At 40.2% G+C, this 16,249-nt stretch overlaps 4 protein-coding genes across 5 annotated transcripts in view; all 4 read left to right on the forward strand.

Annotated features, from left to right (window-relative positions):
- The first annotated feature begins 575 nt into the window (after positions 1-575).
- LOC108051904 (angiotensin-converting enzyme) lies at positions 576-4,514 on the forward strand. Its single transcript, XM_017134185.2, has 8 exons — positions 576-674; positions 1,491-1,550; positions 1,612-2,158; positions 2,937-3,300; positions 3,365-3,931; positions 3,993-4,133; positions 4,195-4,367; positions 4,429-4,514. Exons 2-8 carry the CDS (start codon positions 1,512-1,514, stop codon positions 4,440-4,442), a joined length of 1,845 nt encoding a protein of 614 aa, XP_016989674.2. The 5' UTR covers positions 576-674; positions 1,491-1,511; the 3' UTR covers positions 4,443-4,514.
- A 441-nt stretch (positions 4,515-4,955) lies between these two features.
- On the forward strand, positions 4,956-7,042 carry LOC108051851 (angiotensin-converting enzyme). 2 transcript variants are annotated; one of them, XM_017134111.2, is made up of 4 exons: positions 4,956-5,075; positions 5,115-6,061; positions 6,113-6,673; positions 6,735-7,042. In XM_017134111.2, exons 1-4 carry the CDS (start codon positions 5,052-5,054, stop codon positions 7,039-7,041), a joined length of 1,839 nt encoding a protein of 612 aa, XP_016989600.2. In that variant the 5' UTR covers positions 4,956-5,051; the 3' UTR covers position 7,042. The 2 variants fall into 2 exon arrangements, with proteins under 2 accessions (XP_016989600.2, XP_044315869.1); XM_044459934.1 differs by having other exon boundaries at positions 5,136-6,061.
- Positions 7,043-7,279: 237 nt separating this feature from the next.
- LOC108051855 (acylphosphatase-1) lies at positions 7,280-7,831 on the forward strand. Its single transcript, XM_017134116.2, has one exon. The coding sequence runs from the start codon at positions 7,438-7,440 to the stop codon at positions 7,795-7,797; it is 360 nt and encodes a 119-aa protein (XP_016989605.1). The 5' UTR covers positions 7,280-7,437; the 3' UTR covers positions 7,798-7,831.
- Positions 7,832-10,283: 2,452 nt separating this feature from the next.
- Positions 10,284-16,249, forward strand: part of LOC108051844 (angiotensin-converting enzyme) — a 45,179-nt gene continuing 39,213 nt past the window's right edge. Inside the window, exons 1-7 of the mRNA XM_044459685.1 lie at positions 10,284-10,805; positions 11,121-11,627; positions 12,370-12,528; positions 12,587-12,827; positions 12,882-13,606; positions 14,886-14,989; positions 15,054-15,152. Coding sequence (XP_044315620.1) covers positions 10,569-10,805; positions 11,121-11,627; positions 12,370-12,528; positions 12,587-12,827; positions 12,882-13,606; positions 14,886-14,989; positions 15,054-15,152 — 2,072 coding nt within the window. The 5' untranslated portion in view covers positions 10,284-10,568. The remainder of the gene's footprint in view (positions 10,806-11,120; positions 11,628-12,369; positions 12,529-12,586; positions 12,828-12,881; positions 13,607-14,885; positions 14,990-15,053; positions 15,153-16,249) is intronic.

Genomic DNA, 16,249 nt, shown 5'->3' on the forward strand with positions numbered 1-16,249 from the left:
CTGTGTGTCACACTAAAAAAAACTCTTAGGCTCTGCCTAAACTATTGATTTATAATATTTTCAAATAATTAAGAATCATTTAAAATGTCTTTATCGTTCGTTTTATTAATTTTTATTGTAGAAAAGTTCCCTAAAAGTGAAAAGAATTCCCACATTTCATTTGTTTCTTTTTTTACCTAACAATAAGTAAACAATAAATAAATATTATAAATATCTTTAAAGGGAAGATTTCGTTTTCTCAGCATGTTTAATCATACGTAAAATTTAAATCACTATCGTTTGCTCAATTTGTTATGCCACAAATGCCTTTCGAGATAAGAAACGCCAATAGTATGAAAAACACAAAGTCCCAAAAGGTTTTTGAAATGGGGGCACGTTTGCTCTAGGGAGGCACGAGAAGAAAGAAAAAAAAATTAATCAAATTATTTCTTCTTAAATATCTAAATGTTTTGTGCACAGAAAGAAAATCATTTACAACGGTAGAAATATTATAATATTATTTTTGTATGAATTTAATATTTTTTAAAGTGCACTTTGCCGGCCAATTCTCCGGTGGCTTCCCTGCTCTTGGCTATAAAACTCACGCAATGTTACTCAAGCGTTCTCAGTTTTAGTTCGGACTTCAGCTGCATCGGTCACGTTCGATACGTTGGGAAAATATCGTCGGACACAACGTAAGTTTCTCTTTCGCTTTGGGATTTGGAGAACTTGAAACAAGTCGTTCCCCTTTAGTAACCTTTAATTGGGATCGTTATTGCAACTTGCAATTGATTTGCTCATTATGATATAATTACTTAGCTAAGTTGTTTGCGGCTTATGGCTGTCAATGTAATAAAAGTTCGATTTCACTAGTCACTAAATCCCTTGATAATCTTATCTGGATCACACAATACACGTCTTGGATCCAATATTATTTGCCGCAGTCATTTCGGTGGACATGGTCATAAATTCTTAAATATCTCACACACTTTCGCGGTTATTAGTAGTTCTAATCGGGGTTATTTATGATCTTGATACGCATCTGTGTATAGTTTATCCCTAATAAACCTGCCAAAGGCCCATGATGTTTGTTTAGGCTACATTCAAGAAACATTATATAGAGATACATTATATAAAGATATTAAATTGTACAAATGTACTTTTCTAGCAAGTTTACTTCTTATACTTATGTACTTTATAGTTTGATTTTATATCTGATTACCAAAAGCCAATCAATGGAAATATCTTATCTCTTATTGGCTTACTTGTCCAGCTCAAGTATTTTCCAGTGAATTATAAAGATTCCTCACGTTCACTGCAGTTCTATAGTATACAGCGTGTCGATCTGACCCCAGAGTCATCCGAAAATGAGACATTTTAATCAATTACGCGAGTGACTTGATCTCGACACACTGAAAGATCGGCGACGTCATCGAATTGGCATAACAACATGTGTCGTAGAATTGGATCGTGTCTAATCAAAATTCAAAAATGCTTACTATAATTTCCAGGCGAGAAAGTCGGAGCTCAATATGAGACTGTTTCTTGTAGTACTACTGGCTACTTTGGCGGTGAGTTTTAGAAGGCATCAAATGGGTCATGACAACGACAGTGATCCTCTCTGGTTTTCAGCTGTCGCAGCCCTTGGTCAAGGAGGAAATTCTGGCTAAGGAGTATCTGGAAAATCTTAACAAGGAGATTGCCAAGCGAACCAATGTCGAAACCGAGGCCGCCTGGGCATATGGATCCAACATCACCGATGCGAATGAGAAGAAAAAGAATGAAGTGTCCGCCGAGTTGGCCAAGTTCATGAAGGAGGTGGCCAGTGACACCAACAGGTTCCAGTGGCGCAGCTTCCAATCGGAGGACCTCAAGCGCCAGTTCAAGGCGTTGACCAAACTTGGATATGCGGCACTGCCAGAAGCCGATTACGCCGAATTCCTGGAAACGGTCTCCGCCATGGAGTCGAACTTCGCCAAGGTCAAGGTCTGCGACTTCAAGGACAAGACCAAGTGCGACCTGGCCCTAGATCCGGACATCGAGGACGTGTTCAGCAAAAGCCGTGACCACGAGGAACTGGCCTACTACTGGCGCGAGTTCTACGACAAGGCCGGAACCGCCGTGCGATCCCAATTCGAGCGCTACGTGGAGCTGAATACTAAGGCAGCCAAACTGAACAGTAAGTTTACCCATTTATCAAAACGATCGAATGCTTATTTCGGTCACAAGTTTTTCAATACTAGGTACGAATATGCCTTATATAACTCAATAGGAGGTGGATACATTTTTCTTAGTTTTTACCCATTTATCAAAACGATTCGACAAGTTTTGCAGTCTGTATTTTCCCTTTACTAAATGGTTTTTTGAACTTACTGTCCATATTTAATGTGTGCTCATAATTGTCAATGCTAGTTCGTTGCTTATTACTGAGAAAATAAATGTAAAGCGAGACTATAAAAAATAAACAACATATTTCACTCAAAATATTGACGACTTTATTTGAATGTGAAATATATTACAAAATATTTACGTTTAATGAGAAACAGTTGAAATACCATAATAATACATAAAATAAATTGAAAGTTGCATTCTTAAGTCATTTTTAAATATACTCCCTTTCATATTTCGGTAGGTGTTACCTAATAATTGCAAAGCTATTTGTCATGAAAACCCTATTTAAATGAAGATAACTAATTACAGTTCAGTTTTTGTGAAAAGTAGTTTTAAAACTGTGCGCTTCAATTTTTCACTTGCTGATAAAATTTAATTGCTCTGTAATTTATAAAGAAAAAAGATTTTGGATTTGTATGACTATTAAAAATTAATTATCTGCTTAAAAAGTGCACTTTCTGTAATCGTAATAAGCCGTATGTCAGTCAGCCTAAAGACTGGAATTTGTAATACAACCTAATCCAAATATTGAAAGTATCTAAATCTAATAATACTTTTTCCACCAGACTTTACCTCTGGGGCCGAGTCGTGGTTGGATGAGTACGAGGACGAGACTTTCGAGCAGCAGTTGGAGGACATCTTCGCCGAGATTCGTCCGCTGTACCAGCAGATCCATGGATATGTGCGCTACCGCCTGCGACAGCACTATGGTGAATCTGTGGTCTCTGAGAAGGGACCCATTCCCATGCACCTTTTGGGAAATATGTGGGCGCAGCAGTGGTCCGAGATCGGAGACATTGTATCGCCATTCCCCGACAAACCCGTCGTCGATGTGAGTGAAGAGATGGAGAAGCAGGGACTCACTGCTTTAAAGATGTTCCAAATGGGCGATGAATTCTTCACGTCCATGAACCTCACCAAGCTGCCGCAGTAAGTAGATAATGAAGGCTTCTAAGGAATCGGAGCTTACTGGATTTATTTTGATTTCATTTAGGGACTTCTGGGACAAGTCGATCATTGAGAAGCCCACCGATGGTCGGGATCTCGTTTGCCACGCCAGTGCCTGGGACTTTTACCTGACCGACGATGTGCGCATCAAGCAGTGCACCCGAGTAAACCAGGGTCAGCTCTTCACCGTCCACCACGAACTGGGCCACATTCAGTATTTCCTGCAGTATCAGCACCAGCCGTTTATCTACCGCACTGGTGCCAATCCCGGATTCCATGAGGCCGTCGGCGATGTCCTCTCCCTGTCCGTGTCTACCCCCAAGCATCTGCAGAAGATTGGCCTGCTGAAGGACTATGTTCGCGATGAGGAGGCTCGCATCAACCAGCTGTTCCTCACCGCCCTCGACAAGATCGTATTCCTGCCCTTCGCCTTCACCATGGACAAGTATCGCTGGTCGCTGTTCCGCGGTGAGGTCGATAAGGCCAACTGGAACTGCGCCTTCTGGAAGTTGAGGGATGAGTACTCCGGCATCGAGCCACCAGTGGTGCGCAGCGAGAAGGACTTTGATGCCCCGGCCAAATATCACGTATCCGCAGATGTCGAGTACCTAAGGTTGGTCTTAGTTGTTTTTAACTTAATTCTATATTTAATTTGTATTGTTAATAATTTTCAGGTACCTGGTCTCCTTCATCATCCAGTTCCAGTTCTACAAGTCCGCTTGCATCAAGGCTGGCCAGTATGATGCCACCAATCCGGAACTGCCCCTGGATAACTGTGATATCTACGGAAGTGCTGCAGCTGGTGCTGCTTTCCAGTAAGTCTTGGGAAATATGTGTTTAGAAAGTATTTTATAAATATATAATTTTAACCCCCAGCAACATGCTGTCCATGGGCGCCTCAAAGCCGTGGCCCGATGCACTGGAAGCCTTTAATGGAGAACGCACCATGACTGGAAAGGCGATTGCCGAATATTTTGAGCCACTGCGCGTTTGGCTGGAGGCGGAGAATATCAAGAACAATGTCCACATTGGCTGGACCACTTCAGATAGTAAGTTTGGACTTCTTAAAAATTCCGAATAATTTTTAAATGTTATTTTTTCTTATTTCAGAATGTGTGTCTTAAGTGAATTGATTTTCGTGTTTTCACACACTTCTTTGCTCAATAAAGATTCATAATGCCTCACTGGTTACAATATATTATTCGTTTTTTTACTTTTAAATATTTTTATGCTTAAAAAAGGTTAAAAGATAATGGATCCTAAAAAAATCAAATATATATAATATATATAAAAATGTGTGGTAGAATTTAAATTTCTAAAAAGTCATACCTACTATACTTTTAATAGTTTTTTTAATAGTTTGTGTAACATTTATGATACAAAACAGGTAAAGCGTGTTTTAAGAATTTTCCGGATATTTTCCACATTAAATACGACTGATGGTTATAATTGTATGAACGAGTTATACAGAGACTTGGCGTTTCTAAACTACTGACTCAGTACTCGTTGTTGTGCTTGCTAAGTGGAACACATTATAATTACAAATGTCCAACTGGGCGCCCAGTCAGCCGCCAACTTGCTTCACTGACCGTGGATTGTAGTTGGCCCAAGTCAGTTGAGTTCGAGAGCTGCGCAAGCGCAGAACGTTTGATCAGGTTGGGCAAAAGTGCCGGGAATTTCAATGAGCTAATCAATTGAGTTGCGAAAGTGAATTGAGTAGAAAGTGTGGGAATATGTGGACTTGCTTAGTGGTTTTGGTAAGTCAATTTGGTTAGACTAGCTTGTATTTTATTTAGTTCATGGCAGGATTTACCCAGGCTAAATCCCCTCCTGACGCCACATTGGATACATTTTTGAATGACACCAATCAACAACTCGCTGTTATTTATGATCAGGCTGTGTTGGCTCAGTTGTTGAATGAGTTGCGTGGACCCAATGATTTGGTGGCACTATTGGAGATCGAGGTCACCGATGATAAGCTTATAAAATATGTGAAGAGTCTAACGACCCGTAAGGCCAAGTTCAAGCGGTTGGGTCTAGGGGATTCCCGCCAGCGGAGGCTTCTCGCCAAGTTTCCCCTACTGGGCTATGAGGCTCTGTCTCCTAGAGATTTAAAGCGGGTCTACGCACTGGCCTCCAATATGAGCGATAATTACCACAACGTCAAGTTGTGTGCATACAAACAGCCGGATAATTGCACTCTGCGACTCATACCACAGGTTCAATCGATAGTTCAAGGGAGCCGAGATCTGGACGAGATTGAGTATTACTGGTTTGAGTGGCGAAGGCGCACGGGTTTGGCCACCAGGTCTCAGTTCGTGGCCTTCATGGATCTGTATAAAAAGACCGCCCAGCTGAATGGATATGATCGTGCAGAGGACTATTGGTTCCGATCCTTGGAACTAAATGGTCAGGAGACCATGTCCTTGTTAGATAAAATAATGCATGGCTTGCGACCTTTGTTTCTGCAGTTTCACGCTCATGTCAGGGGTTCGTTGAGGAAGATGCATGGGGAAAGATTGGTCCCCAGGAACAGACCCTATCCCCAACATCTGGCAGAGGTCTTCATTGGTAATGCCTTCAGGCGGGTCCAGGCCGAATGGTATGTGGATTTGCCATCACCTGAGGCAGGTTTGGTCAATATCACCCAGGAGCTGCATCGTCGGGGATTGAGCACCACTCAAAGGGTATTCTGGAATGTGGCCGAGTACTTTAGAGCACTGGGTCTTCCCCAGTTGGAAAGGTAAGCTATGAAATATATACATATATTTTATCACATAAGCAATCTTTGCAGCTCCCTTTGGACATATGCTCAAAAAGTATCCTCCGATGACGACGATCGCTGTTGGCACAAAGCCTGGCGGTATTATGCCCTGCCCAGAACCAACTTTACCTACTGTCCCCTGAACGACGAGGAGCGTTTCTTCAACATGTTTGAGGCCCAGGCGGACCTGCACTACTATCGAGCTGCCTCCATTCAACCGACCTTACTTCAGGAGGAGCCCTTTCCCAATTTCAGTGATGCGATTGGCAAGTGTTTCTCCATGGCAGCCAGTTCACCGCGTTTTCTCCGAAAACTGGGATTATTAAAGGAGGGCAAATGGAAGGAGTTGCCAGCTCGCTTGAATCGCCTGTATGTTCAGGGCCTTCGGGTTGTGTTCCTCCTGCCCGTTTTCTACGTCCTGGATCGCTTTCGAATCGAAGTTCTAAGTGGACACATTAAGGCGGATGACAATGAGGCCTACTGGCGATTTACAGAGCACTATACAGGAGCAGCAGCTCCAACAAAAAGGACCAATGAACAGTTCGATGTGCCGGCCAAGCTGCTCATGGAGGTGGATGACCAGTATGCCAGGTAGGAATATTAAGACAGATTAAAATACTCTATATATTCATTTAAATACTCCATACTTTAGCCACATTCTGAGCATTGTGCTGCAGTTCCAATTGTTGGAACACTTCTGCACCAAAACAGGGCAGTTTGAAAAGGGAAATCCCAAGAAACCTTTGGATTTGTGCGATCTATCCGATCAGCGTGGCCTAGGAGAAATTCTCCAAAAGGCCATGTCCCTGGGATCTTCGGTTTACTACAGAGACGTTCTACAAGAGCTGGTTAATCAACCCGAAATCAGCATAGATGGCTTACTGACCTACTTTCAGCCTCTACAAGATTGGTTACAGCACCAAAATCAACAGAATAAACTCGATGTTGGTTGGTCATAAATTAGGTGTTGTTATATTCTGGGAATGTATAATATTTCTTCATTTTCTGGAAAGTATTCTGTGTATTGTTTATTTTGTTATAATAATAATTAAAATTATAATATAATATATAGTAAGTGCAAAACGTCCAAGTGTATGCTAGAAAATGTTTGTTCAACATTTGGTTTTATCAGCCTAAGAGTATACCACAAGCAAATCAGAAAATTAATGAACAATATGGCATTGAATTTATGTTCGAATGACCATTTTTAATTTACCCCAATTTAGTCAAAAGTTTGGACTCAAAATGTGTTTTGTAAAGTAATTGTAATTTTCAACCAACATTTGAGCCTCTTTGTTTCCGCCAATAATCCCAACGTCGTGTTTCGTGTTCATGTGAAATAGGTGTTTTTCGCAATGGCGTCCGAAGGCGTTTTTTCCTGTGAATTCGAGGTATTTGGAAAGGTGCAGGGCGTCAATTTCCGGCGGCACGCCTTGCGAAAGGCCAAGACGCTGGGACTCCGGGGATGGTGCATGAACTCTGGCAGAGGAACCGTGAAGGGCTACATCGAAGGTCGGCCCGCCGAGATGGACGTGATGAAGGAGTGGCTCCGGAACACGGGCAGCCCATTGTCCAGTGTCGAAAGGGTCGAATTCAGTTCTCTGAGGGAGCGCGATCGATATGGCTATACCAACTTTCACATCAAACCCGATCCGATCGAGGAGGCTCCCGAAAAAGGAAGACTAGGCAGTAGTTCAAGCAATACCGACTATTAGTGGATTTTGGCGGAACAATAAAATTTAAGGTCATCAAAAAAAGATAATTGTGTTAAGGTCAAAGGGAATGTTTGATATCTGGCTAGGAATTATTAAGCGCACACCATACCAAATCGTATTTATATTATTGAAAGTAACAACTATCGAGTAAGCAAAAAAACATATTTTAAGCAAATCTTAATCTGCATAAATCACAAGGAATTTGAATGGTTTGCAAAAATCCCTGAATTACTTATAGGAAGTGAATCTGGAATAGTCACAGTTCGGTGGGTTCCCATTCGATCTCAATCAGTCAACGCCTTCTTAATGATGATTAACTTTAACATAGTGACAGCATTGTTTACCTAAAATAACCGGAAATAATATAAGCCAAATGCAAAACATAAGCGAGCCCTGTAATTAAAATGCACTTTATTATAATAACTCTCGAGGGCTCTTCACTCAATAGCCACTTATTAAGACCATGCAAATAGTTGGAAAATAATTATAAAAATTTATTACAGTACGTGCTTGATGTGTGTCATGCTAAGCGGTTAGCGATTCGCTGGGCGTATTGACTTACTCAAACTATTCACTCGTGTAAATTAATTACTTACAGGCACTTTGTCGCTTTTTTTCCCACGGTTCTTGGCAGTCCAGAACTTGTATAAGATCGGGTATAGCCCAGTGCTAATAGAACTTCGACTGACCTTGACTGGTAATTAGCTTTTTGGCCGAAATATGGTTTTTGTTTTGGAGGGATCTGTTCCAGGTACAAATTTACGGAGCAGCCAACCACATCATAAAATGTCTAATATTTATGAGCTCATATCCGAGACAGATAGACTTCGCAGATCCCAATCTAATTACTGCCTGAATCACATATCTCGCAATACATTAATATATTATATTCATTCTCATTTGTATGCCAGTTGATTGGCAATCAAGGCATCAATCAGCATGCCCAGTGATTCAATTCATTGGGGTGGAGAGTCATGCAACCCCAGTTAACACCTTTCTTTATCCATATCCATATCCCATTTCGATGTTCCCCAACGATCATTCATTCTAGACATGAGTCACAACTTTTTACATGCCTTCGGGTCAAGAGCGTTTGTGAAAAGTGCACATTCCTCAAGCGGGGGTGGAAAATATCAGAACTTAATTTCCTGCATTTTAATTACATTCGCCCTGATAATTAAAATAAAATATTCTCCTGATTACAAAAATTTTTAAGACTCATAGCTGAACTATTTATTTTTCAATAAGCAATTTCTACGGAAGCTTGGGGTATTAATTTAATTTAATACGTTTTCTATTAGCTACAGTATAAAAAAAAACTAAAAAAAAATGAATCCACAAAATTCTGACTCAACAAATAAAGAATTGTTAGGTATAATTTGTGTTTTGATTTTAAAAATATTCTGAATAATGAATATCACTGCTGGAGTACTATAACTATTAGTTGAATGGGTTGTGGAGCTAATGCAAAGCTTCAGAGGCATCAGAAGTCATTAGTTTCTGCCCATTAACCGGTGCTAAAATAGTGATTTGCACTTGCCGCTAGGTCGAGTTTCATGTGGAACGCATTCGCTGCAGCCGCATCAACTACACATGTTTTAACTATTTGCCTGCATGACTCAAAACACATTTTCCACATTTCTTTGGGTCAAGAGCAACAATAGAAACATTACAAATGCGGGTGGATGCCATGTATTTGTAAGTCGACGCTGATAGAGAGTTTAATCTAAGCATTGAGCAAATCAAATTGTTTATCGGCAATGACTTTAAATGGGTTTGCTGATTATAAGTCACTGATTTACATACTTTGTAGTATATTGTTATAGGAATCGAAAGCAGTTTGTAGGTAGTTTTTAATTTAATTTCATTCCTATATTTCTATGTTGTTTAATCTATATTTGCTTGCAAACGATGATAAAATTGATAGAACTTACAATTTTTCAATTGGAATTTTCTTTCTTTATATTGTTTTTATTTAATATGAAGTTAATTGTTTAGCAAGTGTCAAACGACACTATATTCCAACTTCTAACTCATTTCGAGTGAGTTGCAACCCCAGGCAGTCCACTCAAATACCGTGTACTTTCTCACAGTCGACCATTATTAGTATGCGGTTGAGTTTTTCGCCTGATAAGTACACGAATACATACGTGGGGGCACCCTTACCCTCCCTTTTAATGGCCAACATGCATGGCAAAAACATTTACATACCGCTCACTCACACAATTGGGGAGCCAGCTCATTGTTGTTCCCAGGTTTATGGAAGATGCGATTGTAGTTGTTGTCGCTGGCAGTGCTAATTGCGATTATCTCACACGAATATACAAATATATAGAGAAGTTGGCGGCGACGTCAACTGCAACGACGACAGCGACTGCGTTCAAATTTGAATTCATTTTCGAGTCGAAAAAAAAGTGGCAAGTAATTTCGAAAAAAATTCTTACTGTCTAGTCAGTAGAGTTTTAGACGCGTTACCTGACGCTACGTGGGCGGTACTAAAAAGCGATCATAAGGAAGGAAATCGTGTGTTAAGTGAAAGTGAAAACGGAAAACGATTCAATTGTAGCAAGAGTTCTTAATTTATAATGAAGATCGCAGAGAGATCTTACAAAAATATATAACGAAATAATCATAGAATTGTGTAATCTTGTGTGCTAAATATACTGCCAGTGGCTGACAATTAAAATATTTAATTGCTTGTGAAAGAGTTAATAACTAAGCTGTCAGCAGTGACCTTGGCAGTGTGGAATATAGATCTTAAGATAAACGCAATGCACAGTGTTTCGGTTTTAAGTTGTCTTTGCCTCAGCCTGAGTTTAAGCCGAGCCAATCCCCAGTTGAATCTGCCCACCCCCCAACCGGAGGTCTTCTACAATGGATACACCCCGAATGTGGCCACCACCCCCGCCCAACTTCGAGCGGATCGGGATCGCGATCAGCGCTATGGACCCCCATACTCCGATGAGGGAAGGGCTGGCAACACCGACGATGGATTGGACGATTTTAGGGTGGGGCTTGCAAACTGGAATTAATTACATCTAAAACCAAGAATAATTTTACTTTAAACAATCGCAATTAAATACTTTACATGTGAAAGGCATTAAAGCTTATGTTCTCCAACATAAGAAACGATTTATTTATTTATTACGCTTCTTCATAGTTTCCAAATGGTTTTAAGAGAGTAATAATTACTTCTTTTTTTTATCAAAAATTAAAAAATAGTTAGGAAAGCTTTTTAAAAATTAAATAACATATTCTTGGTATTAGAAGGGGTTTCTCTCAGTGCCCGAGTGTCAACTTAACCCTTGACCTTTCGCTTGCAGTATGGCCAGACAAATGACGAACGCATGAGGATCGGCTATTCGTATCCCTCGCCCCGCATGAACTTCAGTGACTCACCGTTTAGTGGGGATGGGTATTCCAACCACAACTATGGACCCATTTCCAGTACCACCGAACGTAGCTACGGCAATGATCCCAACCTGAATAATCGCTATTCGGATGTGCCCTTTTCCACACAAGGAGAACGTAACTTCAATACCAACGATCAGTATAATTACAATAATAATCCGAATGTGGAGTTTGTGGGCATCAACAATCGCAATCGTTTCGAGAATCCCTTTCTTCCGAATCAGGATCGGTTCAACCTGAATCAAGGTTATCAGGAACGTCAGCGATATCAGCAGGACCGTCGTTATCAGCAGGAACTGGAGAAGCTGCGCATCCTGCTCGTGGAATCCGATCAGAAAGGATCTCTGGAGTGCACCGCCAACGTGGCTGCTCAGTGGAATTTCGAGACAAACGTCAACGATTTTACCCAAACGGAAGCGGTGAGTGAGCGGTTTCGGCCAAATACGAATACCAGTACTAGTATAGTACATCGCGTAATTGTGGTCGAACGGCACGCGATCTTTGCGGTGGTGGTGATGGTGCTGATGGTGGTGGTGCAGTTTTCTCATGGTTCGCTATGGTAGTTTTCTTACTCACGCACACTCGGATAAGTCAGAAAAGTCGCATTCTGAAGGTCGAATCGCCTTGTCAGATTCCCAGGCAGACATGCCAATGTCAAAGCACTGCAGTCTCTATGTTTTCCCAACAGTTCTGTGTGTGGACTAATCGGTGCTCGAAGGTAGAGATATGAGATGGCTTCATGTTTTATGGCAATGCTACTCTAAAAGTCCGGTTTCTATATCTTAAGTTTTTCATTTTCGTTTAGCAAGACATCAAAATTTAGATAAAAGCTAACGTTTCCGCTTTACATGTTGAAATAATAATTATATTTTTAAAATTGTTTGTTTATAAACAAAAAAGAAAAGATAACATTTATAAGTAACTCGATTCGCTGAAACGTTCATACATATTCGCTTAGCGATATATATTTGCTTAAGATATATAAAAAATTTAAAAATAAAATAAATAAATAAAATTCAATATAAGACTCAAACAGATTGAAATATTTATTATACATTATTTAATAAAGATATGAATAGTTTTTACTTATAGTTTTATTTATTATATATTATTTTATATTTTATATATAGTTTTATTTATATTTTTATTTATAACCATCAGCTAAATGCTCAACAGAGATATGTTGAGTTTCAGCGCATCACTGCCGAACAATCCAAGCGGATCAACAAGGATCTCATCTTTGATCGTCGCTTGTATAGACAACTGATGCTGCAGTCGGAAGTGGGACCCAATGCTTTGCCCCTGGATGTTTTGGATAGGGTGAGATCGATTAAAATTTCCATTAAAAACAATTGTTCTAAATAATAGGCTTCCATAGTATAACCGCCTGCTGAATGAGATGCTGTTTCTGTACAACAGCGCCGGAATTTGTGCTTACCAGCAGCCCTTCCAGTGCGATCTTCACTATATTCCCCAGCTGAAGGACATAATGGCCAAGAGCAGAGATTGGGATGAGTTGCAGCACACTTGGGTGGAGTACCACAGGAAGGCGGGACGTGGGATGCGAGATAGTTATGAGCAGCTGATCGATGTGATGCAGGATGTGGCATACGTGAACAGTAAGTACGGTGTCCACAAACCGAAACCCCCAACTGAAATCCGATCCTTAACAGATGTCACCAATGGCGGAGAGTACTGGTATTTGGGATACGAATCGGGTAACTTTCGTCAGGACATGGACATTGTTTGGGAGCAGATAAGACCTCTTTACGAAGGTTTGCATGCGTATGTTCGTCGGAAGTTGAGGGACTACTATGGTCCGGATCGCATCAACCGCATAGCTCCTATTCCCTCACACATTCTGGGCAACATGTACGGCCAGTCGTGGTCCAATGTGCTGGACATTTTGATACCCTATCCGGGTCGCAAGCTGATCGATGTCACCCCGCGTATGGTGGAGCAGGGCTATACACCGCAGTTGATGTTCCAGCTGGCCGAGGAGTTCTTCACCTCCATCAACATGTCCGCCGTTGGTCCGGAATTCTATCGCAACTCCGTATTCGAGCAGCCCTTGGACAGGAGAGTCTTGTGTGAGCCCTCCGCCTGGGATTTCTGCAATCGACACGATTTTCGAGTGAAGATCTGCACAGACATCAACCAGCGGAGTTTGATTAGTGTGCATCATGAGATGGCCCACATCCAGTACTTCCTGCAGTATCGCCACCTGCCCAAGATCTTCAGGAATGGCGCCAATCCAGCCTTTCACCAGGCGGTGGGCGATGCCATTGGGCTGTCGGTATCCACTCCAAAACATCTACAGACCCTGGGGCTCCTGCAGAGGTCCCTCGACGAGTCTAGCTATGATATAAACTATCTATTTACCATGGCTATTGATAAGGTGAGGAGACATGTGTCTATCTATTTATTTTTAAATTCCGAACTTCAAAAACAAATTTAAACAAGAAAGGAAAGCTAACTTCGGGCGGAGCCGAAGTTGATATACCCTTGCAGAATACTCTGTTATTATATTCTCCAAAATTATTCATATGATGCATTCTTAATACTCATAAAAAATCCCAACTTCCTAACTTTAAAAACACCAAAGTTATGGCATTTCCAATCGTTCAGTTATATGGCAGCTATAAGATATAGTCGGCCGATCCTTATGAAATTTGGTATGTCGGATTGATTGGCCAAAAATAAAACCCATAGAAAATCCCAACTTCTTAACTTTACAAACACCAAAGTTATGGCACTTCCGATCAATCAGTTATATGGCAGCTATAAGATATAGTCGGCCGATCCTTATGAAATTTGGTATGTCGGATTGATTGGCCAAAAATAAAACCCATAGAAAATCCCAACTTCTTATCTTTAAAAACACCAAAGTTATGGCTTTTCCGATCGTTCAGTTATATGGGAGCTATATGATATAGTCGCCCGATCCGGCTCGTTCCGACTTATATACTACCTGCAATAGAAAGACAACTTTTGGGAAAGTTTCAAGCAGATAGCTTTAAAACTGAGGGACTAGTTTGCGTAGAAACGGACGGACAGACGGACAGACGGACAGACGGACAGACGGACGGACAGACGGACGGACAGACGGACGGACAGACGGACAGACGGACATGGCTAGATCGACTCTCCTGGTGATGCTGATCAAGAATATATATACTTTATAGGGTCGGAAATGTCTCCTTCACTGCGTTGCAAACTTTTGACTGAAATTATAATACCCTCTGCAAGGGTATAAAGATTTGCTACCATGCCAAATGGTTTATAGTATAGCTGAATTATTTAGGAGACATCGCACGATGACTTCGGAAGTAAGCAGCGACAAAAAAAAATTATTGTAATATAATATATACATTACATTTTTTACGAGATTGTGGCAAAAATAAACAAATTACTCAGCGAGTTATGATAGGCGCGGCGATGGAATTTATTTATAATGACGACGTGATACGTTTTCCTGTCTGGATTCGGACTAAGCACAATAAAGTCTATTATAAAGTTAAATTTTTTACATTTTGAAACGAAGCATAAAAGAAAAATAATTTTAAACGATCCAAAATAAAAAGGTATAATTAGGTATAATTTATTATGTACTTATTTTTTATGCCTTCATAATAATTAATAATAATTTCATAATTTGATTTATTTGTTTAATTTAGGTGGCCTTTCTGCCTTTTGCCTTGTCTTTGGACAATTGGCGTTATGATGTCTTCAGTGGCAATGCGAACAAACGGACCATGAACTGTCACTATTGGAATTTACGGTGAGTGTAAAAATACGCTTATTATTAAATCTTCACGTTTTTATTATTTTTCAATATATTCTAGGGAAAAGTATTCTGGTATAAAGCCACCAGTGTTGCGCTCGGAAAAAGATTTTGACATGGGTGCCAAGTACCATATACCAGCAAATATACCCTACATCAAGTGAGTTTTAAAAATGTTCTATATGGAGAGACTGATTGCATAATTATTTAGCAAACATTTCTCTTATTTCATTATTTACTGCATAACCAGAGCAATTAAAGCGTCAGGCAGCGGCATATTATTAATTTTTCCTATTTTTGATTACAATTTACACACAATTTCAAACATTTTCCGTCAAATTGCCGGCGATTACGCGTTGCGATCGCTGGGATAGTCGAACCGGCCATAAAGTTGGCCCACTAACATCACATAATGTCCGACACACAGACTAAAAACCAAGCTTCGGGTCTGTGGAAAAGAAAATGAAATGAAACTGAAACTGAAAACTCACATGTCTGCAATGTTTCCCGCATTCACTTTCCACTTGGCTGCCGTCGCCAAACGAAGCGGGTTTAGTTGGCCATCATTTGAATAAGCCCGGTTGAAAAACTGTTACGAAAATCCCGACCAGACGATTTTAACTGCGCAGGCTCGACTCTTTAATCTCGAGACGTTGACCCAGTAATCTACAAATATTTTCTGTCTCGAATTTCCACTTGCTGCTTCGATACCAACTTAGGAAGGGGGTGTCGATTTCTAATTTAAATATATTTGGTTTCCTCTTTTAATGTTGCATAAGATCATTTTGTCTAAGGTTTCTCCACAAGCAATGGTAACGTCTGCGGTTTGGGTTCCTTTAAAATGTCTTTTACGAAATATCATGTGGGTAACCACTATTAAATTGTTTAAGTACTTAATGAAAGAATGACATATTTACATTTTTGAAATATTTATTCTGGTTAAAGTTTTAAAATGGTTTGATTTATTAAAATAAAAAGTGTAGTTTACCATATAAAGAAAATTATATTTAAATACATTTAATATATCTAAATAACTGTCTTTGTTTTAATTTAATTGCTTGATGAGGGAAAACTCCTTTTTTTACGATGGTCCCTGCTTAATTTAAATTTTCTGTAAAAATAATAGACTGACTGCACTTCGAGGCTACTAAATTAATGAAGTGCTAGCACGGCTTCACATCGGAGCCATTAGCCAGATTTTTATTGCAGCCATTCTTTTGGCATTAGCCACACACTAGGGGGGATAATAGGGGGTGG

This window comes from Drosophila rhopaloa, unplaced genomic scaffold (assembly GCF_018152115.1).
Source record: "Drosophila rhopaloa isolate 14029-0021.01 unplaced genomic scaffold, ASM1815211v1 contig_2, whole genome shotgun sequence".
NCBI lineage: Eukaryota > Metazoa > Arthropoda > Insecta > Diptera > Drosophilidae > Drosophila > Drosophila rhopaloa.